The sequence below is a fragment of the Mycteria americana genome, chromosome 2 (assembly GCF_035582795.1).
Source record: "Mycteria americana isolate JAX WOST 10 ecotype Jacksonville Zoo and Gardens chromosome 2, USCA_MyAme_1.0, whole genome shotgun sequence".
Lineage (NCBI taxonomy): Eukaryota > Metazoa > Chordata > Aves > Ciconiiformes > Ciconiidae > Mycteria > Mycteria americana.
In genome coordinates, this window is record NC_134366.1 from 23,248,435 (window position 1) to 23,276,236 (window position 27,802).

At 38.5% G+C, this 27,802-nt stretch overlaps 1 protein-coding gene across 3 annotated transcripts; it reads left to right on the top strand.

The window, feature by feature from the left end:
• Positions 1 to 7,568: 7,568 nt before the first annotated feature.
• On the top strand, positions 7,569 to 26,175 carry HACD1 (3-hydroxyacyl-CoA dehydratase 1). 3 transcript variants are annotated; one of them, XM_075492701.1, is made up of 7 exons: positions 7,569 to 8,163; positions 12,179 to 12,296; positions 13,532 to 13,550; positions 13,638 to 13,720; positions 16,413 to 16,576; positions 18,818 to 18,996; positions 20,733 to 26,175. In XM_075492701.1, exons 1-7 carry the CDS (start codon positions 8,036 to 8,038, stop codon positions 20,813 to 20,815), a joined length of 774 nt encoding a protein of 257 aa, XP_075348816.1. In that variant the 5' UTR covers positions 7,569 to 8,035; the 3' UTR covers positions 20,816 to 26,175. The 3 variants fall into 3 exon arrangements, with proteins under 3 accessions (XP_075348816.1, XP_075348815.1, XP_075348817.1); XM_075492700.1 differs by having other exon boundaries at positions 7,574 to 8,163; positions 13,632 to 13,720; XM_075492702.1 differs by having other exon boundaries at positions 7,732 to 8,163; positions 13,632 to 13,720; positions 16,413 to 16,534.
• The last annotated feature ends 1,627 nt before the right edge of the window (positions 26,176 to 27,802 follow it).

Here is a 27,802-nt window from a genome sequence, read left to right on the forward strand (position 1 = left end):
GAGTCTTTTGAATATTCTGTGTTATATTGTGTCTCCTGGTTTTCCCTGTCCCACGGCTCTAGCATTCTTCCGTGGCACAGAAATGGGTGGTGGTTAGAGGACTCCTCCACAAAGTGTGGGGTTTGTCCTCTCCGGCACAGATGGCTACGGAAACCAGCTTTTCCACCTTATGTGTGAGTAGTATAATGATTATGCTATTAAAAAAGGTGTGTTAAACTTCCTTTGTTGGATGTAGTTCAAAATGTTTGTATTATTTCCTACTGCATTTGAAATGGAACTCGTGCTGCCCAAGTTAGCTATCTAAAAGTAAGGAATATAGTTCAAGGGTACCGTCTCAAATTGCATCTAATTTCAGGGTAACTACAGCTGATGGAGAATGTAACAACACTGCACTCCCGGTGCCCACAACTATGTGCTGCCACCACATTTCTTGTGCTAGATTTGGAATTTGATCCAATTCATTTGTGGCTGCACAATCAGCTGATCCAGCCGAAAACTACCTCACTGTAGAAAGTTCCCTGTTGGATCATGTCAGTCATCTGACTCACCTTGCAATTAGATCCCAGGCAAGGGAAGAGGTGGGAAGGCACGGCTGGGGACTGTACTTCACCAGACTGGGTCAAGAAAAACAGGCATGTCCAGGGGATTATTCATCTGTTCTATTTCAGACCTCCTTCCGAAGATGGCCTCTGCAACAGTCTGACTCTATTGATTTCACAGAGAAGCTTATCTGCCCAACAGTTCTCTGACTTAGGACTTGTCTCCAGACAGCCTTATAGCAAGTTTTAGGTAGGATGTTTTTTAAAAAGATGTGCTACTTTTGTCCAAAGTAAACAGTCTCAGATGATTGGTACAGACACTTCTTCTTTCTTTGCACACTTCATTTTTTATATAGTACCATTGTTCAGATACTGCTAAGTGATAAAGGCATGTATGCAGTTAATTGCCAGTGCAACTCGCTTCCTGGATTTTAAAGATGTGACATACTTCTGAATTTGCTTAAGTAACTGTTTCATTTTGGGTTTTGTTTATATAATTTATTACTTATATTTTCAATTATGACAAGGGTTTATCCATACCAAGGTTAGTTCTGGATTCTGGTGATATACAATAAATCATTTCCCTATAGTTTTCCAGTAGAAAAGGGTACTTAAGAACAGCAACTTATAAATGACAATCTGCTAGAGAAGTTCTAATATTTTTTTACAATTCTCAACTGACACACACCTGCATTAGACAAGCGTATTTTTTAGAGGAAGACAAAAACGTTATGGCCATGGAGGGGAAGTCTACTGCAGTTCCAGTTTACTGGAGGAGTATTATACTTGGCATTTCCATTTATTTTAGCACATATGAGTTTGCTAGCTGCTGCACTGTAAAGATACAGTGTATAACTCCAGGAAAAAGTCAAGCCAGTACACTTTTAGCAAGGAGACAGATATGAAGACCAACGGTTGTCTCAGGGATCAGTTGCACTGACCTCTGTTTTAACTGCATTTTCATTATGGTCCACTGTGTAGTTTGCTTTCAGAACTGGAAGCTGGGCAGAAAAGAAAATCAAAGGAAAAGAGGAAGGCTCAGACTAGAGAAAGTGCCAGCAGTCCATTTAATCACAGCTTTTGTCTTTTCAGGGCAAGTACAACACATTTTGGATGACATACAAGATGCTGTAATGCATAACAATACAATGATACGATTAAAACAAAAATTATCCCAGTCACAGGCCACATGTAAATGTTCTAAGTACTGGACTACAGTGATTCACTCCCTATCTATAATTTTATTGTATATATCCTAATATTTTGCAAGTGTCCAAGTTGCGTGGCTTACTTATGGTATTCTTATGTATTTCTTTATATAAAAAGAATATATGAAACACATCAATACAGTAAATCTGGTGTCCTCTGTTATACAATAAGTCAGGCTAAAATTATTTAATTGGGTTTTTTGGCCTTAATATTTGTGAAGTATGCAAGTAGGATTATATGAAGCATATAGTTGGAGTTCCCTCAAATCCATGTAACTTTAGAACTAGGCAAGTATTCAAATAATAAACTTTATAAAACAATTCAGTTTGCCCTGACCACATTAAAAATTGTAACATGCAACTTCCTAGTTAATATTTGCACATATAGATGCCAGAACCAAGGGTTTATATCTTCCTCATCTTTCTGTATTCAAAGCAGTACTTGCAAACCAGCTCACATGAAGTAGTATTTCCTATGTTTACACTGCAGTTTTGTTAAATGATTTTGGATAACAAGTTTACCAAAGTCAAACACAAAAATGTGTTTATACTATGTGCTTTAGTAAACTTATAGTGATGTATTGTGATATACCTGTAAGAAGCAGATAATCTGGGAGCTGCTGGGACCTCTGGGTGCCAGGACTTCCCTGGCGATGCTGGTGGGAGCATCACTCTGTGCCAGCTTCCTGACACTGCCATGGAGAACCACTTGTCCTAGTGCTTTTTTTGGCACAAACACCTGTTCTCGGTGTGGCCAAACTGACTGCACCCAATATGGTCACTTTTTCTTGCTGATAACTTAGACCAGTTTTCAGCCAATGATGAGGTTAAAATTAATCTTTTCATTCTCCACCACTTGTCTAAGAAGGAAAATAGAAATACTTCCACTGACCATAATGGGAGTTAAATTGGAACATTACTCCCTTGATAAAGAGCCCTTTTTAACTCAAGTCCTTGAAGTAAAACTAAATAACAAGCAAAGATTGTGTGTGCTCCGAAACTAATAATGGAAGCAGGCTCCTCCAGAGAGTTTGTAGTGTCACACAAGAAAGTTACGATTGAAATACACTGAGAATCAGAAGGTATTTTTAATATTATTTAAGTGTGTTTGGGGAAACCCTGTGAAAAATCTTCCTGATATCTGTTGGCGGGGTAGCAAATCTTCTTTATTTAAGAAAAATATTACATTTGTTGCATTATATAGGGAAGGGAACTTAAGAATATCTTACTTATGCTAGCAGTTAATTTTCAACATGTACTTTATTTCACTCATGTGAATAGTACCATTGAAGTTAATGGTACTAATTTTAAGTTTTGAGCATTTTATATGTATATCTATATAATTAGAACGTTAGAGTGGAGCTAGCTTCTTGATACAGCCAGTCTGCGTGGTGTGCAAAGGTGCCGACTGCACAGATTACCGTCTGTGGGACTGGTCTATACATAGATCTATCCAAGCCTAGCACTGCAACAAAATGTCAGGATAGTTAAACAGTCGTACAGTCCAAAATATCCCATAAAGAAAATAATTATTGTACAGAGTCCAATTAGTCTATTATAGCAAAAAGTACACTGAGTTTGGATAAACCAAACTCATATTATGGTTTGTTTGGCTTACTTACGGTATTCTTATGTATTTCTTTATATAAAAAGAATATATGAAACACATCAATACAGTAAATCTGGTGTCCTCTGTTATACAATAAGTCAGGCTAAAATTATTTAATTGGGGTTTTTGGCCTTAATATTTGTGAAGTATGCAAGTAGGATTATATGAAGCATATAGTTGGAGTTCCCTCAAATCTGAGTTTGGATAAACCAAACTCAGATGAGCAAGACAGTCAATCTCCCTTTAACATGTGTGTTTCCTTCAACATTGCAGTTTGGGTTATAGTTTTGCTTCTGAAGAGGGTTGAATAGAACAATAAAAAAGGGCATATCAAACTGGTGCTTTTCAGAACACAAAATAAATATACCAGTGCTTTTCAGATATATAGAACCAATAGTTTTCATACAAAGACTTCTAAATGTTCACACCAGGATTTTTGTAGTCTTATAACAGAAATAAAAACTTCCACTTCAGCCTGTGTTCATGACGCCTGTTTTCCTTCGCTGGCTACTGAACTGTACAGTCACAGGCTTAATATGAATCATTTATCTTGCAGTAGCAGTGCAAAACTCCAACTGCCTCAGATGTGCCAAATACAAAGACATCTTCTAGGTCTTCCCACAAGACTTACGCAAAGACACCACGTCTTTTGAAAGCATCTTCTGTCCTGTTCCTAGAGTAGTAAATAAAATAATAGATATACACACCCAAATGAATGCACAACAAGTGCGTAAACACTGTGTTGTTAAATTTCGGCATAGCTAAATTCTGTTTACTTGCATTTATCCTTGAATACCTCACTGATTACTACATACCATAAACCTAAAATAGTGTGCAAGTACTATATATAAGTCTGTTGTCTAAACACTTTGTTCTTGCGAAGTGTGTTGGGAAGATTAAGTGAAGACAGGGCAGAAGGACAAGCAGAATTTCAGTTGTTAATTTTTTTAACAAATTCTCCTTCCTCAGGATTTTAAGTTATCCTCTGGCATTTAACTATTCTGAAGTATAAAGGTAATCTCATGATTCTGCAGGGCTCATACTAAGTAATTCTTGCAGCGTTTCACAGTAGATGACCTTTCCCTGTGACAGTGGAGCTGATAAGTCATTGTATTATTTTCAGAGCACTACAACTTTTCATTTCATATAAACATTCCCATATTGCATAGGTAAATTCTGTAACAAAAAAAAGCATTATAGAACACTGCACAAGAAAATAATTATCATAAAAGCTTCACCTTGTATTTCTGGAAATAGATTGGAAATAAAACCTATTCAACTTTATAAGGTATTGAATATCTACTTGTGCAATAGGAACCTAGAAGATAAATATACATCAATAATATCAGTCATGAAGAAGGCCAGGAAAACCATTCATTTTTGTAATAACAGTATAGCAATGTTGATGGTTTGGAACTAGCGTGAATAAAGGAGAAACACCTGTGAAGGTTGAGAATGAATATGAAACATAATGATGCGCTCACGTACAATGCAAAAGACCTTGATCTGACTATCTTAAAATTTATTAGGAAGTTTAATTTCAGACTGTATTTGAATAACAGCAAAGTTGAGCTAAATTGATAAGCCAGTCATAACTGATTTAAAAAGCCGATTTAGATAATGCAATTAATGTATAAGCCTATTCAGTTCCACTGATTACATGTCTGTATGTAGACAAAATCTGTCTTATGAATTGTTTTGAGATTTTTTGGGCCAAAAGGTGCCAGCCAAAGTTGAAATATTAGATGAAATAATTTTGCCACTATAAAAGTACAGTATTTCTAATTAAGCACAGATACCATACTTAATGATTTGAAAACAGCTGACATTTTATCACATTTAAATAAAGGATCTTGTAGCGATTCAGAAAATACAGAGTAGTAAACCACAAATATATACATGTTAAATTGACAGAAATCATGATTAAAAGAATAACAATAGAAATCTTATGAAAAGGAAATTATGTTTCAACTAATTTATTGCAATTCCTGGAACATGTAATTAAAAAAAAAGATTAAAAAAAAATTATTAACACAACAAACACGTTTTGAAAACGCTGCTGAAAAATTGTCGCACAGGAACTACCAAGGATACGAAGTAGTTACAGATTAAGGAACAAAATATCTCCATGGATCAAAACATGGGAAACAGAAACAGAGAGCAAGTTTTCTTTATTATGGCAAAAAGAAATCAGTGGGGTGTTTACGAAAGTTCTGTAATAAGTTTTGTGCTTAATACATTCATAAATGGTCGGGAAACACAGACAAGTGTGGGATGGCAAAATTTGCAAAGACACAAAATGTTTAGTTTATTCAAATCCAAAAAAGATTATGAGGGTATTCAGAAATTTCTCATCAATTGGGTTAATGGGTACTGTGATAGCAAGACAAATTGTATGCTCGTAAATAAACCCCACAATATTAGAGCAAAAACATTGAGCTACTTATCCTCACTAATAAATTCTTAATTGACTAAGTCAACTCAAGTCAAACCTGGTCAGCATTGCAGATAATTTGCACATCCAAAATCAATAAGTTTGAGCAAATAAATAGTGGGAAGGAAAATAACACAGAAGATTTGTGAGAATATATCAAACATTGCTTATCAGATTTCAAAAGATTCTGTACAAAAGCATGGAAAACATCCAAGGAGCAATTTAAAAATGGAAGACGTTTACTTCAGAAAGCAAATAGGATTTGTTCCCTCAAATCTACTGTGGAAAAATCTCAAGACAGAAATGGCAAACAGTAGCTAGAAGTATTAAAAAAAATCATAACTAATATTAAGAATTGGGATCAGGTCATGCCTTCCTCTGTGTATCATAATTTAAAATCAGAAAGCCTTCATCTGTTAATGAAGTCATAAGTTGGCAAATTCAAATGAGACAAAAAACATGTTTCACATAGTATGTGGTTAATTTGTCAAAGCCGAGAAGGTAGGAAGGTTTGAAGAGAAAATTGACATTTTGGGGGAAAAAAGGTATAAGTAAGGTAGCAGGAATACCCAAAATTAAAATAGTAAATATAGAAAATATTTTGGAAAGCTACAGAGTTTAAACCAACTTATAATGGTTACATTAAGATGAAATTTAGGCTCAGATTATCCCATATTTGCCCACTACATAGTTTATTGCACTTTCTGCTGAAGCATAAGGTTGGCAAAAACTTCTGAATTGGGTCATTCGATCCTGTGTGTAAATTCTTCTATCTATACTTTTTAACTGTAGGATTCCCAAATTGGGTTTTATTTATGACTACTTGAACACGAAAAGTGTCTGTGCATATATAACAGGGGTACTTACTATAATCTTACTAGCACATACATGGTGCTGTTTTGCCAACTACTCATTTTGCATGCACGTTATACATTTGCTGTTGCCAGTGGGCGCGTATTTTGAGGCTGAAAGCTAAACATCTGCTTGTGTGCTTTGGTGAGCAGTGGGAGAGAAACCAAGTTTTTATATGGGACATCTACTAATCTTTTATCTGAAGGCCTGGGAACTGAGATCACCTAGGTGTTTTAAACATTGAGATGACCTATCACGTCCTAAAGGGGGTAGACTTGGACTCTTTTAGGACTGACAAAGTAGCATCTCAAAGATATATCCTGACCCACTTCTGGAATTCTTCTGCCTGTATATGCGTCTGTTCGAGGTGTTTGGACTGAGTGGCCATGGTCACCATGCTTAGCTGTGGAAATGAGGAGCCTGAGGTGACATGTAAGCCACCCAAAGTAGTGAACGGCACCCAGGCTGGCACAGACTGAGCCGGGTGTCAGGAAGGCGGGTGCAGCCTGCAGCTCCGTAGGGCCATGTCACACCAATATAGCTCAGGCTGAGGCTGCTCCCCTATCCAGAGCAAGTCCCAGCAACGCTCCCTGTGCTGGCTTTGCTTCCCTGGGAGCAGGCCTACGGTTTAAGACAACACGAATATTCAAATGTCATCCTTCAGTCTGCCAGCTGGGTTCTCTTCAGGCCCTAGGAAGAAATTTTCCCCCCTTCTCAGGTGTGGGTCTTAGTCTTCCTTGTATATCGAGAGTGGTATTTATTGAGACCTACCAGAGTGGAAGGTGTCCTCTCCCCGTGGTCACCCTGGCAATGGCTGTTGGGCCTCTGAGGTGGGACTCTGGACATATTCCCACCAGTCAGTCTGACCAGACTCCCAGATGTTCAATCTCAGACACACATTTCTGTGTTTTCAAGAACCGTGGTATTTTCTGTCCCTTTTGTTGGGGTGGGCTATGCCCGCGGCTGTAGCCTGACGGTCACCAGCAAGGCTGGAGACGCGGTACCGACCCACAGGGAGCTTCCTCACGCGGGAGGGGACAGCAGCGTGACGCCCGGGGGCCGCGGGTGAGGGCTGGGGCCCTGTCCGCCCAGGGACCCCCGTGAGGGCCGCCGCCAGGCTCACCCGCCCAGCCCGGGGACCGCGGCCCTGCCCGCCCAGGGGCCGCGCCGCGCCGCCCCCGGAGGGTCTGGCCTGGCCCGGGGAGCCCCTGCGAGGAGGAGGGAGGAGCGCCCAGCGCCATGTGAGCAGCGGGCGGCGGGCAGCGGCCCTCGGGGAAGACAGATGGGGTGAGAGACAGCGCGAGGTCCGGCTGTCAGCGCGGCCTCAGCCCCGCCGCGGAGGGAGCCCCTCCTCCCGCGGTGTGCGCCTCTCGCTCCCTGGCCGGGGGGAACCATGGCGTCCAGCGAGGAAGACGGAGGCGGCAACGGCGCGGTGGAGGAGAAGGAGAATGGCAAGAAGAGGAAGCTGGGCGCCCTGGCCACGGCCTGGCTCATCTTCTACAACGTCGCCATGACCGCGGGGTAAGCGGGCGCGGGTACGCCGCGGGCCGGCAGCGCGGCGCCGCAGCGGGGCGCAGAGCCGCAGCGCGGGGCGGCAGCGGGGAGCGGCGGGAGCCGGGTGCGGCTCGGCCGAGGCGAGGCGGGGGCCCGGCGACCCGGCAGAGCTGTCGTAGCCGTGGGGCAGCCGGGTGCGAGAGCCGGGGGCTCAGGGCAGCCGCCGGGAGCGGGGCTAGCCCTCGCCTGCCGGGCATTGCCTAATACGGTGCAGCGCTGCCAGCCGCCAGCGCGTCACCCCGAGCCCGCCGCAGAGGTTAAGTATAGCCGGGACAGGAATGCCGGGCGGGGGTGCCGCGCGGGCCGCGTCCCTCGGCACAGCCGCCGCCGCCACCCCCCCACCGCCGCCCACCTCCGGGCCAGCCCCCGCGGCCCCCCGCGCCTCGCCGGGAGGGGGTGCCGGCCGGCCGCGGGGAGGCGAAAGCGGCCCTCGGTGCCGCCGGGGGTTTCGGGGCGGCGGTCTCGGGCGCTGAGGGGGCGCTGGGGGCTCGGGGCGAGCTGTCCCGGGCGGCGGTTCCCGCCTGCGGCTGGCTCCCTGAGCTCACGCCCCGGGTTACCGTGTGGGGTGGCTCGTTCAGGTCCGTGGGCCCTGGATCTAAGCGAGCAGAGCTCGCACCGGCTCCCTGCGAGGTAGAAATTTCCAAAGCCGAGCGCGGTCCTCAGCGCCAGCGGGCAGGTAGTGATGAGCAGGGGCTGGGTGGAGAGGGAAGGAGCTGTAATAACCCAAGGGGCTCGTTTGAGCGAGTGCTCCACAGTGCGATGCTTTGCTTTGAGGAAGGTGGGTATTTATTTTGAATAACAGATCATAAGAGCACTCAGGTTTATGTTGTTAGTGCTTGGAGCGCATATTTTCACTTCTTGAAAATTTGTCCTGTTCACTAACTCTTGGGGGGGGAAAAAAACCAAACCAAAACTATTAATTTCCACATGCTTAAAAGAAAACTAAGAAGGAACAATTTCATAACTTCTAGGCATTCATCATGAGAACAATTTTACAATTTTACCTCGGTTACCAGTAGGTGAACTCTCTGCCATTTGAATCCCGTAGAGCAAAACCGGTATGCTTTAGTTGAAGCCAGAGTTCAAGCACTGATGCAGAAAGCCAGGAATATGATCATAATGGCTTTCTTCTCAGTAGCATCTGTGAATCTTGAACACGTATTCAAGTCTGTTCATATATTGCAGCAGCACTTTTTGAAAAGTGCTTTTAGTCAGTGTAATTTTTTTCTAGCTGGCAGGTTAATGTTACCTCATTGAATTCCCAGCCTTGTGCTCCATGTGTGAATTTGCTAATGAACACTGACTCTTGCCACTGACTTTTATATGTCTGCAGAAGATTATCGAACCATATTAGTTTTGACCTTAGGTGCTGATTCAGTATCTCCCACTTCCTTCTCTCCCATCTTTCTTTAATATCAAAAGGGATTAAGACATGCAAAATTGAATATTTTATGTGGAAACATAGAAATAAGAGGTAGGAACAAATTCTTATTATCTTTTACAGATACAATTTAAGAGAAAAATAAACATATGAAATAGAGCAGTACTTAACAGGGGCACTACACAGGATAAAATAAGTAACAAGAACAGTATATTTGTCCATTTGCGATATAGCAGAGTGTTTCTAGAGTTTTAACAAACCAATACATAATTGCATGTTAACAACCATTCTAATAAAAAATTGCAGCTTATCTTTAATTCTAACAAACCTTTAAGGGACTAAAATGACAGATCAGTACCCGGTCTTACTGAAAGTCCCAACTGGAAATGCTGCCTGTATTACAGAAAGTGTTTTCTGTTTCCTGGTGATTTGCAATACTCAGTACAAGGGCTTTCCTGAGATCCAAAGTCAAAGCCAGTGACAACTAAATAAATCGGTCTACAAAAATTCATGTCCAAATAAAAATTTTTTTTAAGAAAAATAGTCTGCAGTCTTTGCTTCTGAGTGTAGTCCAAGATTACTTCTCTCTGCAACCCTTTTGTTACAGAATGAGGTGCAGAAAATGCCTTGTTAGATTAGATGTATTACGACTTCTTAGGCTAGGGCTAGGACAGAGCTGTTGCCGTCACCATTCATGCTGCCAGCTGGATGTAAACTCACTGTCATCTTCCTCTTGTCAAACACTTCACTATAAAACAGGGCAGCTTTACTGTGAAGGACTACCAGTGATATTCCAGTAATTCCTCGTTTCCACAGTGATGGGAGGCAACCTCAAATTAATGCGCTCAGATTTAAAATCCGTTATGAAATCTAAGTAAAACCTGTGGGGGCAAATTTTGGAGCACTGGGATATTGGATTCATGGGCTTAAAGTAGCAGGGATCAAAGAGGGGAATCATTCCTACTGTGTAAGGAAGCCTGACTAACTGTAAGTGAGTTTAAAATGCCATCATGAAGTGCTGGAATGGGCCATGCCAAGTGACTGTGTAGCAGTAGGCACCATGTGTAAGAGTTGTTAAGGGGCTGATACTGAAGTCCGAGGCGAACAGGGAGCTGTCACGATCTGTGCGACTCTCATGCTGTTACAGCATAACGGGTCTGACCAAAGATCAGTATTTCCTGGTACCCCGTTTCCAATGTTAGCCAGTAGCTTATGCTTGGAGAAGAGTATAAGAACACGAGAGGTGTTAAATATTTACCCAAATGTTTATATAAATATTTGTCCAAATGTTTATATGCTCTCTGAATCTGCTTCTGAGTATTTCTCACTTGGGCCCTTCCTTAGCCAGAGCTCATGTTGCTGTACAGCGTGCTTGCTGTAGCTTTATGTACAATGAAAGGACTGAGTAATTGTTCCGAATATCATCAGACAAGAAGTTAAGCTAAAGTTGTTGTAGTTTTTGTATTTTTATTTTTAACTCTCAAAATAGCCATCCATGGCTCTGGTTATGCCTGTAAGTCTATATTAAAGAATTTTTGTACTTTCTTAGTCTTTGTGGATTGAAACCTGAAGTTTCAAGGCATCTCACTAGTTTGATGTTTGGAAGAATGTGGTATAGCTCTGCATTAAGCATGGAACATATGGTACACTATTTTGAAAATCTTAATTATATAAACGTGGATTAATTATGTGGAAAGAATTGCACATGCCTTGGGTTATTGTACTGGGACTGGACTGGGTGGTGGGGATCAACCCACCACAGTTCAGAAGTTTATTTTTTTCAGTCTCAATTTCCATTTGAGATCTCAATTTAAGTTTTATATCAAATTCCAGTTTGATTAAAAGTTACTGTTACTTTCTTTCTTTTACACTGGAAGGGTTATCAGTTGGTAGCATTGTTCAGTTTCCTTAAAAGAACATAAAAAAATTAGCCAACACCATCAAACGTGCTAGTTAAATATACCTGCCTTTGGAAGCCAGGAGCATAGAAGACCCATCTTTCAGCACTTCAGAGTCTGATTTTTAAAGACAACTTCTCAACACTTTTGAAAACTGAATCATGATGGTAACTTCAGTTGGACAATCACAAACAGAAGCATTCAGATCACTAGTCAGTTCTGAAAAATATGAGTTGAGGGGCCATGAAAAATGTAAAAGTGATGTGCATAGGTTCCGGTCCTTTACTTATACAAACCTGCGACCCAAACTGGTGGCTTCAGTGCCGAGTTCATTGCGTGTTTTCAAATAACAGTAAGTCACAGTAAAGATGCATGAGGATTTAATAGTAAAAATATGTAGTCACTGCTAGTGAAAAGTCTGATGGACCTGTGGGTTTGGGGAGTCCCCTCTATTCAAGTCAATCCTCTGAAGGTAAACAAGTAATTCTCTATCCTTTTCCAAGTAAAGAGATAAAAGAGTGTAATATTTACATAACATTATATAATATTTATGTCTAAAGATACTTTAAATAATCTCCTAAGAACACTGACAAGTGCAGAAGCAAAGATATTCTGTGAAGAAAATATTCTACTAAATTATTTACTGTGGATGGATATTTTTAGAATTCTAATTTGAAATGTATCCATTCTCTTTCTTTTGTAGGTGGCTGGTATTAGGTATTGCCATGGTGCGGTTTTATATACAGAAAGGAACACATAGAGGCTTATTCAGAAGCGTTCAAAAGACGCTTAAATTTTTCCAGACATTTGCTTTGCTTGAGGTAAATTTTAAACATTAGTTTGCTTTACTGGATGCTGCATATCATAGGCAAAACACATTATGAACCTGAATTTAATATCAAAATATTATATTAGTACTTGAAGTCCTTTTAACTTTATTATTTAATGAAGGTTTTTTGGGGGGCAAGGTGATTAGTTGAAACAAATGGACACATTTTTTCAAACTTAATTCTAATATTTCTTTACATCAAATACTGCCAGGGAACTGCTTTGATTTGAGAGTCTTAACTCAAAAGGCAAAATCTCTGAAGGCATTCCAGCCAGCACATCAACACTCTAGCTTAGTAGATATCGTCTCCCATCTCCAGAGATGATAGCTTCCCTCTTATTCCTTATGCTGGACTCATTATCCTTCTGTGCCTTTTCTGCTTCTGCTTATTTCCAGCCTGGATTCACATGCCCCATATCATCTGTTACAACAGCGTCTGTGCAAGTTGTGCAAAGTATTCTTTAAATAATATGACTTTTGCCAACTATGCACTCGTGGACTCAGTTTATGGTACATCTACGGAATGAAACTGTTGGGTGTATTGAGCACTTACAGTTCTTTCCCAGGCACAACAAAGAGTGCTTATCTGCATTTTAACTTTTTTTCTCAATCTGCCTACAACATCTGTAGTTCAAGCAACTGTTAAAATCACGTGGCCAGCTGTATATAGGCTTTTATGCTATTAAACTTTTGCAATAAGTAATTCTACTCAAATCTGTCAAAATAATGAAAAGCACTCTGTTTGCTAAACATTCTGACCAGAAAATACACTAAATCTGAAGCTTCATAGTTGTCATTGGCAAAATTATAATAATGTTATTAATCCATAATGAATACAGAACATTTAAAAATTGCTATGGTTTAGCATCCCTTACATGACTCCCTCCACATTGTCCTGTAAAATTCTTCTTTGAATAAGATAAGGGAAGGGAAGCTTACTAGCTGAAAAAATAAATGCTTTGTAAGTATCTAAATATGTAATATATACAATTAATTAGGAAGATAAATCTCTTTCATGTGTTCACACAGATCAGATACTGAGCCCATCACAGCATTGGTTGTCAGGGCTCTAATGTGTATTTCTTTTAAAGACTGTTAGTTGGAGACAAAAAAACAGTTCTCCTTCAGAATTAACCCTAGGTTTATATTAATATCAGAAGGCCATGTTTATAGTGTAGATAGTAGCATACTGTACATCAGTAACCTCTAACTTATTTTTATTTACAGGTAGTCCACTGTGCAGTTGGTGAGTTCCTTGTTTTAGTTTCTCCTGTAACTAATTAAAACATGAATTTTGGAACAGAGATAACATGTTTCTCTTTTTAAGGAATAGTTCGCACATCTGTGCTTGTGACTGGGGTCCAAGTGAGTTCAAGAATCTTCATGGTGTGGTTCATTGCACATAGTATAAAACAGGTATGTGCGTGAGCAAGTTGTGTTTTGATTGTTTCTAAGGAGAAGCTATTAATACAGTTTTCATTTCACCAGGAAGACCAATTTAAAAATTAATGACATTCCTATAGAGAATACTTACATACTTGAGTGCAATTTTGGAAGTTGGGTTACAGGATGGAATTTATATGCTTCTACTCAGGAGACTGGGTCTGGATCTTAGCTGTGAATCCGCACTATCTTCAGCATCGTGCCAGCTGTGGTCTGCCTAAGTGAGGTCAACGACTACTGCTATTATTTACCAGCAAATCTACCACAGTGTTACCGCTTCCCTTTCAAAAACTTAAATTAGCACTTACTGAAATAATCTAAATGAAAATATTTCTTAAATTGAATTTACCTGGATAAAACATGGTTGTGATTTTACAATTTATTTTAGGAACCTTCTCAAGATTTTATTGTTATGGTAATATTAACTTTTGATGGCATGCGTACTGCATTGTTTTCGTTAAAAATATATCAAGTCATCCAGCATGCCACAGTGATGCTTAAGGTCCTGTATGAATGATGATAGTTTATTTGCCTGGCTGTAGGTGGTTATTGTAAGTGTAGTTATTCCTTAGCAGAATGAAGCAAGCAGACTGCTTACAGCTGGTAGATAGGACATTCAGTTCAGTTTCTGAGGTCTGCTTTCTGTGAAGGGCATGTAAGAATTAAGTGATAGATTTTGAGTCTGTGCTCCTGAATTTCTCTAAACTTAAAAAGCTGAGCCATTAAACTGTCTCACCAGCAGATGGCATATGCTTTTCTGCTGATGGGATACCATAGCACCTGCCTCAGTTGTCAAATCCCTTTGTTTCAGTTCACAGAGGACTTGTTTTATACACTTCATCTTTTCCTTTACTGTCGCTTTTCTTAACATGGAATAGGCTTTTCGTAACTTTTTTTTTTTTTTTTTTGGTAAGCTAAGTGTTTTCATTTTTCCCTTAAGGGAAAATGTCTCAAAGATTAACAAGTTTTTTATATTGAATGTTTACATGAATGCTGGAGTAAAGCACTTCATTTTGCCATTTTGTTATTACCTACAGTGCATTAAATCTTTATGATATCCAGTAATTTCTTTTGTTTGCTCTATCTTCAGTATAGTAGGTCAAGCTGTGTCCAAGAAAAAATACATCTGAATGTATGTCTGTATTTCACACTGTTACTGCTTAGCAGCCATGAATGTTCAGGGTCACTTTAGGTGGTGAGGGGCATGTTAGTGATAATAGCCAGATCCAGATCTCTCTACTTGACTGGAGATTTGCAAGGCAACAGATAGGAATTCTCTGCATACTTATTTAAAGCTCTTCTGCTTGGATTTAGCACTGTGACATGAATCCAAGTTTGGGTTATCAATGTTTGTCTCTAATCGCATGAGGCTAGGAACAGCCTAATTCTGTCTTTCCCTTTGTTTATTCATTTGGATGTCTTTGCACTTCAGTTGTTGCTATCTGTTTGTGAGTTTGGCGGTATTTTTATATATCCTTTTGTGATGTTGGTGAGATCCTTTCAACTAAAAGTGCACCTTCTTTGACTGACATATTGAGGGCACGATTTTATGAGATGATGAAAACTTATAATTTTTCTTGACTTTTGACAGAGTTGTGCATTTTCAGCATCTTTGAGATGTATTAAGCTTTGTCACCGCGTTGCATTTTATTAAAAAAAATCATTTCCTTTTTTTGTAATTTTAACAAAACTTGTGTTACTTTATTTTATTTCACAGACATCCCTGGAGCTTTTCAGCCTTCAGGCATGGAAGTGTATTACAAAATTCCTTCCCTTTTAAAGAAAAGAAAATTACTTGCGTGTAATTCTTCTTCTCAGAAGGTAGTGTTTGTAATAGATCCCCATGTGCCTTCTCTGTATTTGGGGACTTTTGTTTATTTGTTCACTTAGAGTGAAAAAGAACCAATGTTTTGAAACAGCAGATAGGTGTGCTACCTACCGATGAGGCAGTTTAATGACTCAGAACTTAAATCTTGAATGGGATTGTTGAGTGAGTTTACCCAAAGCTCCTGATCTACCAACTACTCTTCATTTAGCGATCCATCTGTGTTCCAGCTCCTTAACTATCTTACAGCTCCCTGAAGTCTGCCAAATTTGATCTCCTGCGACTAAGTTCCAGTTAGTAGATTATATTAAGCAATTCCTTTTGTCTAAAGTTTTGTGGAGAGTTGCATTATATGGTCAGGAAGAAGCAAGATAAAAAGTAAGAGAAAGTCTAGGAGACAGAGTAGTGAAATGCAGAATGGGTAAAAACTGATTATGAAAGGAACATATCTTTTGTGTTGTTTTCTTCTTGCTGTTTTGAGGAGTAAGAAAATAAACAAATAAATCAACCACAAATAAAAAGAGGGAGACAGTTAGATAGCATAGTGAAAATGCAGATAGAGAATAAAGAGGAAGAATAAGCTCAATTATAGGGTTTTATATTTTGATATTTGTATAATGGATAAAGATTGCTTGGTTTGCAAAATGTCTGTATGTTAGTAAATACATATGATAAAGAACTGTACATGGTAATGGTTCAGCATATCACTTTTATGCCAAAATTTTCTTTCTTTACAAGATGTTAGTTCTGTTCCATATATCTTAAACAGTAGTCTGTTGCAGTTTGCACAGAAAAGAAGCTTAAGGATGAAGAAAGTGTTGGTTCTTTATACTTCTGCAGATCCAGAATGAGGAGAGCGTTATTCTTTTTCTGGTCGTATGGACTGTGACAGAGATTACTCGATATTCCTTCTACACATTCAACCTGCTCAACCATTTGCCATACTTCATTAAATGGGCCAGGTGGAGATGTCTTGCACTTCAGTTTCTCATGGTTCTGCGCATGTTGGTTTCACGCATGCTGAGCTAACACACAGGAGAGCAGGTGTTTGAGCTTTGTTTATGTGTCAGCAGAGTGCAAGTCGGTTGCTTTCTGTACTTGGGATCATTGTTACTTGGTTTAAAATGTTAAAAATATTTTAGCTGATATTTTGGGGTGTGATTTGTACTTTGCTTTCTGTGTCTCACAGTTTGAACTCTGCTTTCATTTACTTTAGGTTTTTTTCTTTATCTTTGGAGTCATCTTTTAACTTACAGTATGACTCCTTAAGATGCTTTTGAATACAGTGCCCAAAATTAAGCACCTGTGCTAGTCTTTGTGGATTTCAGGTCTTTGAAAATGTGGGAGTTGTTGTCACTCAATCTTATGCATATTAGTACTTCATGAGAAGTTCTGCTTTATCAGAGCTTTTGGAAGGTTATATTCATGTAGTGAAGCTAAATATTGACTTAGTTTAGCCCACATAAAAAGTGTGTTCCATATCAAAACTGCTTTGATTTTGAAGCATACCTAAGGTTGGCCACTAGATCAGATATATTACAGAGACTGCATGTTTATCAGGAGACATAACTGGAAGAGTAGTATTCTCTGTAGTCATTATTTGAAAAATACATGTAAGACAGACAGACTTACACTTTAGAAGGAAAATATTTTACCTACATTCAGTGCAGGTGACTTATTTAAAAGAGTGTGTTTGTTTATTTTCCTTTATTTTTGTTTTTACATAATGCAGTTCTGATGCTTCTAATGCACTTCTTTGATGTGTCTGATATTTATGTCCATTCTTATAATGCATTATCTTTTTGCTAATACCTAAGGTGGTAGGCTTGATTATGTTTAAGCACTAAATGGCAAACTTAAAAATAATCAGGTCTAGTTTCATTAATAATTTTTTTATGTAGGCTTCAGAAAGAGAAATGCATTCAGAAAGTACTACATTGACAGATACGCTTTTTGCCATCAAGTCAGTGTATCTTGGATGACAGAATTTTTGTTTCCTTGTAATAGACAATAGGGAAAACTGACACTCTCACAGCAGAGATATATGGTGAAATATACTATAAACAAAATATTTGAAAATGTATTATCTTTTCATAGAGTCCAAAATATCCCATCGAGATTTATGGATAATCAAACAGCACAACTGGGCATAAATTCAGTACTCCAAGGGAGCTGGAAATTCCTGATCTTTAGCTTATAATTGTAAAAGATTTGCCTGTCCATTGTTAATGGAATAGGTATGCTCTAAATTTTAGTTCAGAATTTTACTCAGGGTTTTTTTTCACTGCATAGAGACAAACTGTGTGTAGGTCATGGCATCAGTTCCTTCTTATACTTCCCCTAATCTGTTCACTGACCTGTGAGTCCTCTGAGCCCATTTGGTCCTAGGAGGGTTTCATGTTTGGTTGCTGCTGTTTGGGATCTCATGTCTTTTGGTCATGGAGTGCACTCTGTACCTTTCTGTCTGTGCAGCAGCTCTCATTGCTGTTCCCTGCATGAACTCAAGAGCTGTTCCTTAGGAGAAACTGCATCTCCATGGCGCGCTATGCGTAAGGACAGCACAAACCCTACTGATTACGTTTTTTATTTTGTCACCACATATGTGGCCTATGGCATTCAAACCACATTTTCTTTAAACTGAATACCTTCATTCTTCCCATTTTAAAATGGATCTGATAAGTTTCTGGCACTTTCATTTTCTTTTATTTTTTATTTCCATTTCCATTAGTGGTAAATGTAGTATTATTTGGATTTCCCATGTGGCAGTGTGTAAAACAGGCTTCTGATGTTTCGCAACATTTTAATTATCTTCAAAGAAATTATAATACATAGAGTTGACCCAGTGTGTGTGCACTGTGACAAAGATATGTAGGATCATCTGAACTTGGGATCCAGTCCTGCTCTGAATCCTGTCAGTGAGAACAGGAGCAAGACCGGTAGATTAAAAAAAAAGACATTATTGGAGACTACAAATTTGTGGACTTTTTTTACTCTTTACTATTAGAAAGACATACGAACATTCTGACACTTCACTGTTTTTAAATAAAAGGACTGAGGAATGCATTCTCTGTAAACCTAAGCAACGCTATCCAAAGTAACTGAAACTGGTATTCTGTGCCAAGTCAGGATGCGGTCCTTGATTTTGGTGCAGAAACTACTGTAATACATTGCTGTGCCACTAATAATAGCAAGAGGAAATTTTAAATTCATGGGGTGTTTCTCACAAGAGTTTTTTTTTAATGCAGATACAACTTTTTTATCATTTTGTATCCTGCTGGAGTTGCAGGTGAACTGCTAACCATATATGCTGCTTTACCCTATGTGAAGAAAACAGGAATGTTTTCACTGAGACTTCCCAACAAATATAATGTCTCCTTTGACTACTATTACTTCCTTATTATTGTCATGTTCTCCTATGTGCCATGTAAGTATTACTTAACTGTAGTAATGCTAACAGCATAATAATTGATTATCAGCTATGCTGGAAACACTGCCTGTAGTTAAATTTGCTGAGCACTTTCTACTGTAAAAGCCTGCTTTCTATTGTTCCAAGCTTTGCTGTGCTTTAATTGGTTAGACTGAAATTTTCCGTCCTGTTATCTGCCTCAGAACATAAGCTGTGTTAAAAATTTCAGTGAAAATGCTAAAAACATTTCTAAGACTTGGACAAAGTAAAAAACCTTTTTACTTACACACAGAAATGTCTGTAACTGTGTCGCTGAGAATTTCTAGTGCCTCTGCCACTTTGAAGCTTAAAAATTGTCCTGCACGTCGTGCCAGAGATTTGCCTTATTTTTATTGCTATTAATATCCATTTATGTGTCACTTCTGAAAATCACCATTTGAGCATGCTTAGGAAAAGGTTGAAGCAATATTCTCCAAGATTTCATTTTCTCAGAAATCCACCCCCCAGACTTCTCTGAACATACTTCAGTCCCTGGTTTAATCAGATTGTCCTTTTACTTCTGGATAGCAGAAGCCACAGATCAATTGGCTAACCAGAGCTAAGATTAGAGAAACTATCTGTCTTGTACTTCCAGTGTTACTTCCACTGATACCTAAGCAGTGTAGACAAGGAGAAAGCAACCCGGTTCCAATATAGCACCACGAATGGGGCTAGACCAAACTAGGTAAATAGAATATTTTAGATAGTTTGGACGATGAGGCTAGAAACAAGGCAAGAGATTAGGGAGAGGCATTGAGAAGCAGGAAAATTGAAGTTAAAAGGGTCTGTGATCTGCATCCATAAAACGTATTCCTTTTAAGGAGTTGACCTTAAACATGGACTTTCACAGTATGCACACACACTGTGAAATTTTTTGCACAAGAAATCATGAAGGCCAACGAGAGAAATTTATATGAGTAAAAAATGTCCTAAGCTATCATAATTTACTAACAGTTTTACAATTGTTTATATAACTTAATGCTTCAGGAATAAATCTGATTTTCTATCCATTAAATATAAGGATCAAATGTATCAGCAGGGCAGTCTTATAATAGATCTCAGAGGGCCAGGAGAGAGGGAGCTCCTCACTTCAGATGTGAACAAGTAGGCTAAATTTCATAGAATCATGAAGGTTGGAGAAGACCTCTAAGATCATCTAGTCCAACCATCACCCCAACACCTCCATACCTACTAAACTATGTCCCGAAGTGCCACATCTACATGTTTTTTGAACTCCTCCAGGGATGGTGACTCCACCACCTCTCTGGGCAGCCTGTTCCAATGCTTGACCACCCTTTCAGTAAAGAAATTGTTCCTAATATCCAATCTAAACCTCTCCTGATGCAACTTGAGGCTGTTTTCTCTCGTCCTCAACTTGTATCCTCCTCAAAGTCTTAATTCAAACATGTGTACCTTAGCACAAATTTGAAGACTTCAGGCACTTCCAGAAAGTGGTTAAGTCCCGTTTATACAAAGAAAGTGTTTGAGGGAAGTTCCTTGAACACAGGGTATACACTCGGGGGCCTTGTCTGACTTTTGAGTATTCTTTTGTAATTCACTGCAATGTTCATGACCTGCTGTTATTTACCCTAACCACTGCAGCACTGTGTGCCATAATTTTTCCTCAGTTCATCATTCTGCAAAATTGTATTTTTTCGTTATGTGATCTGTTGATTTTTTTCATCTAATTTGCTTTCTTTTATGCTTTGATCAAGTATTTCCACAACTCTACTTCCACATGCTGCGGCAGAGAAGAAGGGTGCTTCATGGAGAAGTGATCGTGGAAAAGGACGATTGAATCAAGCCATGTAACTATGGTGCTTTTAATGGAAAAAAAGAGGGTAAAAAACCAAAACTTCCTGTGATTTTTCTGAGTCCAAGTTTTAAAACATGGAACAAGAATAAACAACTGTGCATAAAATAGCATGGACTGTATTATTTTTATAATTCATATATCTTCAGACTTACCTTTTTATCCTTGGTTTCACTTTGATTTTTAATTGTTCATTTCTTCAGGCAAACTATTTTCTTATTTTCAATAGGCTGACAAATAGCTTTAAGAATTGGAATAGTTGGCTACTGTGCTTTCTATTCTGAAAGTTCTGTTATGACCTGTAGTCATCATCAAGAACAGAAGGAGAGTTGATAAGTTGTACTGAAAGTGAGTCTTCTGGCAAACAGAGCATAAATTAGGTAATGATGTTTTTCATAGACTAGGTGGCTCAAATGTTGTTTAAGCTTTATATTAAATAATACCTTTCCAGTTATAAGTACTGTTAGCATGTTGTTCAACATTCTTTGAATTTCAGGATCACACTGTAGAACTCCAGAAGGACTTTTGAAAGGAGCTGAATTCTTGATTGTCAGTGCAAATTTAGATCTCTCTGTATTTTCATTTGTAATTTTAAAGATATGTAGAATAATAGATATAATATTAACTGGTTAAAAGTTTGTGCTGAGGAGTAGACTTGATGTGCCTACCTTTCTCTGATCAGTGGCTGGAATGGGACTCGTTTGCAGAGGAACACTGATTGTCAGCATGTTTCCTATTCTACGTTTAATTATGTATGCAGAAAAATTATGGTATTGCATTTAGAAACTGTAGCTACAGTGAGATATTTAACTTCTTATAAATAGCTAAGTCGGATGAAATATATTTGAAATAGTGTCTTAAAATAGAAATTGTGCTTTGAATCATCCCATTGTGCAATTTTAATTGCTCCCTCCCCATTAATTGTTTATACTGTGTTGACCTAATTTTATTTAATGTCTTCAATAATCTGCAAGAGGGATCTACAGTGTATGAATAAAAGTTACAGACGATACGACACTATATGATACCTGAGTGGGAGAAGTCCAACAGATGGATTAAATGTAGACAAGAATTAGATGCAGCCTAAGAGATTCAGAGAAAAGGTAATGCATTTGAGGAAACTTGGATACTTAGTGAGAGAGAGACAAGATTGAAATGTAATAATGTAGTAAGAAGCCTTGATAATGTAGGCAACAAAGTTGCTTCTGGCATTGCTAATGTCAAAAGAAGAGTATATATGCAGAAGAGCTGCATCAGGCAGCTGGAAATCAGAATACTCGTTGTGATTGCTGAGGTCATTTCTGGAGTACGGTCTTATATTTTGGGTACCTCAGGGGTGAGGAATTGAGTCAATCTTCTGAAAAGTCAGAGAACAGTAACAAAATTAGTTAGTGATAAAGAAGTCGGAAAGATTGAGTCGTTAAGTATGTATAATTTTTTGTTATGTGACATACATGTAAAGGAAGAGACTTTCTAAGTATGAAGGTGTGATTATATAAATTTGAAACAAGGTAAATATCCAATGAATATCAGGAGAAAGATCCTACCAATGAGATCAGTTAGGTTATGGAATGACACGGTAATGCTTATCAATGCGTACAAGTTCTTGGAAGGTTTTAAGTTAGATGTAATGCAATAGTGGAAAATAATCTTCCTTTGGCAAGAGTTTGAACTACATACTTGAATAGGCAGTTTCCATTTTTAGCTTGAATGATTCTATGATAATACAGCTTTTTTGAAAATTGTAGATACACCTTTTTCTGGTATATCAGGTAACTTGATGAAAAAGCAAGGATTTACTACATCCCTAACTTTCAAATTCCATTTTGTGCCTTAAATTTGTGATAGTTATGCATGTCTTCATTACATGTAAATTAGTTTCCTTTTAAATGAGAGGTGCATAATGGACTTGAGATAGAATAGTTGTATTTCTTACAATTTTAAAAGGTGTAATCTTTGTATTTTTCAGAACAAATTTCATGCAAGGTGCTATAATTTAACTTATTACTTCTCTGTTTTATATGCAGCTAAAATTATTAAAAGTTTAAAATACAAACTACATTTACAACACTGAATCACAAAATAGTTGTGTTACATATGTTCAGACTAGCAGTTGTATTTGTCCAAAGTTCTTAAGAGTAGTGTGTTATAAACTTCACTTGCTTTTTGATCCATGAGGAACATCATGGCAGGTTTTAGAAATATTTCTCAGTTAGCAAGCAGAAGAGTGTGATGAAATATGAGTAACTAAGATTAGATTAAGTTCTGTGTCTCTTTTTTTACTGTCAGGGCAGCTCACTGAAGACCGTAACTATCAATTCATTGAAAGTATTGCATACTTTAAGGATGTGATTTTGAAATCCTTGATCAGATGAGTGTATCCCACAGATACTATTCCTGTAATAAAAGGAACACCTGTGCTATAATACTGTATTATATTTGTTTTCATTGTGGCTTAAGGATATTATCATATGTCAATCAAGGAGCTATTTTGATATCCTTTTGTACAAGTGACATGAAAAAATACAGTACCGTTTGCTTAAATCTTGGGTTTGCACTTTCATAAAGCAACAGTGTACAAGGTAATGATACAATTTTAAAAGTGATTTACAGCTACAGAAGAGTCTTGCTAAATGATAAAAGAATAAAAATAAAGCTAAAAATTACTTACAGAATTGCATTCAATGTTTGATAGACCAGAGAGATTGCCATGTAGATTAATTGACATGGCAAGTACTTTAAAAAAAACAAGCAACATGTTCTTTCTTCCTCTTGTTTTTTGATTGAAGCTTTTCACTGAAGCCTCAATGTATACCTTTTGTTTTAATATCTTCTCAAAGATAGTGAGAATTGCAGGTAAAATCCTCTTACCATTGACTTCAGATGGGCCAGGATTTTATCCTAGGTAGCTTACTTAAACTTCAATATAACATCGTGAAACTTTTAATTAGCTTGTTAACTGGACATAAAAAGTTAAGTATGATTTTCATATGGTGCTCTCTTTCCCACTTCTTTTTGACACCTGTCTTTTCTGTCTTCCTCTCTGCAATATTCCTAGTTTTCTAAAGCATTGAAATCCTGTTTATGAAAGATTAGGAATGTATTCAAACATCAGCATCTTTAATGTTTTGATGTGTCTTTAACAAATTGTTCATGTAAAGGTGTTTTCTTATTTGTGCTATATATGCCTTCTGGAATAGATTAATATAGAGTATGACCTTATGAAGCTTTTTTAATGACAATACATAGGAATAGGCAAGAAGATTCCTATTCATCAGGTGACATTTCCTACTATTGGTAGTAACATAAACACACCATCTTTTTTATAAACTCCAGCTGAAAGCAGTTGGATTTCTTGAGGTTCCCCCTAACAGTCACACACTGTTCCCACTGCGAAGGGCTGTTCTGGGACAGATTGGGTGAATCACCTTGTTTCACAGCTCTGCCCAGAACGTCTAGAGGCCAGATCCTGGCCTCAGGGCATGGGCAGTACAAAGGAATATGACCCTGAGAAATTGCATCTTCCACATTAGTCGCCAAGGGGGTCACTGAGGCCTTTGTGAACAGTAGTTGGTAGACATCATTTCTGTCACCTTTCACTATGCGGGATGTGAGAAGCGAGGAAGCTCAACGTGCTCTCGTCCCTTCTGCGTAGGGAGCTCATGAGAGCAGGTGGGAGGATCTCTCTGCACAAAGGGTGTGTCACAGAAAGGGCTTTTCTGCTCCACTCAGCTGTCTTATTACTATCTGTAAGCCTATATTTCTTGAAATACTGGTATGCCAAGATAGCTATGCCACACTGCTCTCAATAGCATAGTTCAAAATTAACAGCCTTGGAGAAATGGTGCAGTGTGCTGCTTCTAATTCCCACTGAACATAACATTTAGCCAGGTTCATGTTAATGGACAGATTGCAATGACTAGTTAACAGGGAGGTGCATGGAGACGTTTTCTTTGACCAGAGGGAACCTACCTTTTCTTATGCAGAAAGAAATACGTGCATTTTAAATCTAGGTCTAGCTACTGCTCTGACTGTGGTACTTGCACTCTTCACAGTAGCTTACGTTAGTGGCTATTTGGATATTTACATGATTCCTAAATAAACTAGAATGAAAACAAATTACAACCATTATAAAAAATTATAATTTAAGGTAGTTGGTACATTAACAGTTTTTGTGAATTCAGCTCTTACTTAATCTGCCTTAGGAAAAAAAAAGGAAGGAAAAGTAATACAAATAAGTGTTCTGCACTAGGCAGGAGGGCTTCATAAATCAAAATTTTCAGGCAGGCAAACTGGCTGTAGTTGTTCATAAAGGATTGGTTAAATGTGTTTTTGAACAAAAAGGTTGAAAGCTTTTCTGAAAATTAAATTTAGTTTCATAATGTATATTTTAAAATGTGCTCAGAGATACTGTATTATTTATTACCAGTTTACAATTTAAATTCATGCTGAACATACGCTTTTTATAGATGATTAACTGTAGGCCATTAAAATGTTTTATTCTATGCTTGTTCCAATGACTGTTTAAGAAACAAACACCTCATGTTTCTGCAAAGCTCTGTTCTCTTGCTTAAGTGAGTTGCAGTATTGTTAGTGCCTACTAAGCTTTACAAGGCTCTTAAAGGGGCAGGTTAGTATTTGCCAGGGATAGCTCCTTAAACTTGCTTTCATGGCGGCACACCTTAATAGTGGGTGGTACTCTTGGTTCCGCGTCTGGTACTGTACGCCACTGATGCTGTTCTAGGGGTCTTACTTACAGATGTCAGTAAGTGATTCATCCTTATGAATTACCAGATTGAGAAGACCTGTCTTGTGAACTCTTAGGTCACAAAAGTAAGTCTGACAAGTGAACTTACGGCTGTACCAAGACAAACTGTGGAGAACCTGGATGTTGGGTAACTCTAGCCCTCTCATAGGAACTTGCTGTCAAGTTCAGGCCTCCAACTGGTAGTGGCTTTCAAGTTCTAAAATGTTCAGTATTTTCTGTGTCATGTGGTATCAACTTAAACATGTTGTCTTTTTATTCACAGCTCTCTTGCTTCTCTGTTCAGTCTTGAATGTATTTTATGTCCTTTCAGTTGATGGCTTTGTAAAAGTGTAAGTACAGAAGTATTTATCTAAGTGTATCATGTATAGAATTGTACTTAAAGATTCTTAATAATGTAAATGCATTGCAGCTGCTCGTTACCATTACTTTTTCTGAAATGCATTATCATTAGCAGTTTACACAGACAGGAAAACAGCACAATATGATACTTTTAATAACTTATTTATTTGCAAAGATTATAAGATTTGTTGAGCTATAGATTCAGATATTTGTTTTAGAGATTGTTAATACTGTAGCACTGTAGAAATTAATCATCAATTAAAAGACATGTTCTAAACTATGTTCTATTTGATTTTATTTTTTTTGTAGCATGTAGAAGTCAGTTCATACAACTGTTCAGTGTATTATACCAGACTGGTATCTGGTTACAAGTACTATACTTTTTTATCTGGAATTATTTCACAGATTAATCTTGAGGTCCCCTATAACATATTTACTATTAGTCAGCCTTCCTTTTTATATTTCTTAAAATATATTCCATTAAAAAAGAGGTAGGTGTGAGTAGTAATATTGGTTTATCAAACAAGAGGGAAAAATACAGGGTATTAAAGAGAATCGTAGAATCATAGAATCGTTCAGGTTGGAAAAGACCTTTAAGATCATCGAGTCCAACCGTTAACCTCACACTGCCAAGTCCACCACTAAACCATGTCCCTAAGCACCACATCTACACGTCTTTTAAATACCTCCAGGCATGTTGACTCAACCACTTCCCTGGGCAGCCTGTTCCAATGCCTGACAACCCTTTTGGTGAAGAAATTTATCCTAATATCCAATCTAAACCTCCCCTGGCGCAACTTGAGGCCATTTCCTCTTGTCCTATCACTTGTTACCTGGGAGAAGAGACCGACCCCCACCTCACTACAACCTCCTTTCAGGTAGTTGTAGAGAGCAATAAGGTCTCCCCTCAGCCTCCTTTTCTCCAGGCTAAACAACCCCAGTTCCCTCAGCTGCTCCTCATCAGACTTCTGCTCCAGACCCTTCACCAGCTTCGTTGCCTTTCTTTGGACACGCTCCAGCACATGTATGAAGACAATTGTGTTACAGTAGTCCTGAAATAGGTATTACAATAGTGGATATTTCAGTGTTTTGGAAAAGGACTTTCTTGTGGTATTAACCTTTGAGGGGAGTGGAGGCAGTGAACATCCTCTGGCTGTCCTTTGCTACATGACTAACAATGACATTGCAGCTATGAGGATTTTGTTGCCATGACAGTACGATAAAGCAGTATGTGAGCATTCACACCTACTTCTTTTGAATTGGGAATCAAGTGGTTGTAACCCCAAGGAGCTTAACTGCATACAAAGGCTAAATCCTGTTAGTCAGATGCATTATAATGGAGACGTAGATCTCCTAATCTGGAAGTCACAGAAGTGGTCTTCTGATCTAAATTTACAGGACAGGATTTACTTGTCCTGGACCTCTACCAACGTTAAACAAGTCTGATTTCTATAGAAGCTGGGGGAAGAATATCCACCGATCTCAACAAGAGTATGATGGGGCAGAGACATTCACGTGTTCTGGTCTGTGTAAATCTGGATTTATCAGGAAAAGAGTAAACTGTAGCCTTCCTGTTAGCACTGTCTGGGAGAGAGCATATGGTTGTTATGCATTAGCTGTTGCATGGTAGCTCACCTGCCTCCCAGCTTTACAGTGCCACTGGACCCAGCACTGGTCCCTGTGGAACGTGCCAGAAGACCAGGAAATCTCCAGCATTATGCTACTATTGCATTATACTAATTTGAATTCAGCAGAGTCATAGAAACATATCTGCAGAAGTATCTTCTATTTCTGAAATTAATCTAGGCCCAATGACACATCCCATTAAAAATAGGCAGGGTAGATCAGCCCTCACAGCTGCTTGG

What these genes read in the sequence shown, in the direction of transcription:
- HACD1 (XM_075492700.1), top strand. Translation starts at nt 8,036, where the DNA reads ATGGCGTCCAGCGAGGAAGACGGAGGCGGCAACGGCGCGGTGGAGGAG. An exon ending in TTGCACATAGTATAAAACAG is followed by an intron (nt 13,721 to 16,412) that starts GTATGTGCGTGA and finishes ATACTTCTGCAG; the next exon opens with ATCCAGAATGAGGAGAGCGT. An exon ending in TTTCTCATGGTTCTGCGCAT is followed by an intron (nt 16,577 to 18,817) that starts GTTGGTTTCACG and finishes TTTTTAATGCAG; the next exon opens with ATACAACTTTTTTATCATTT.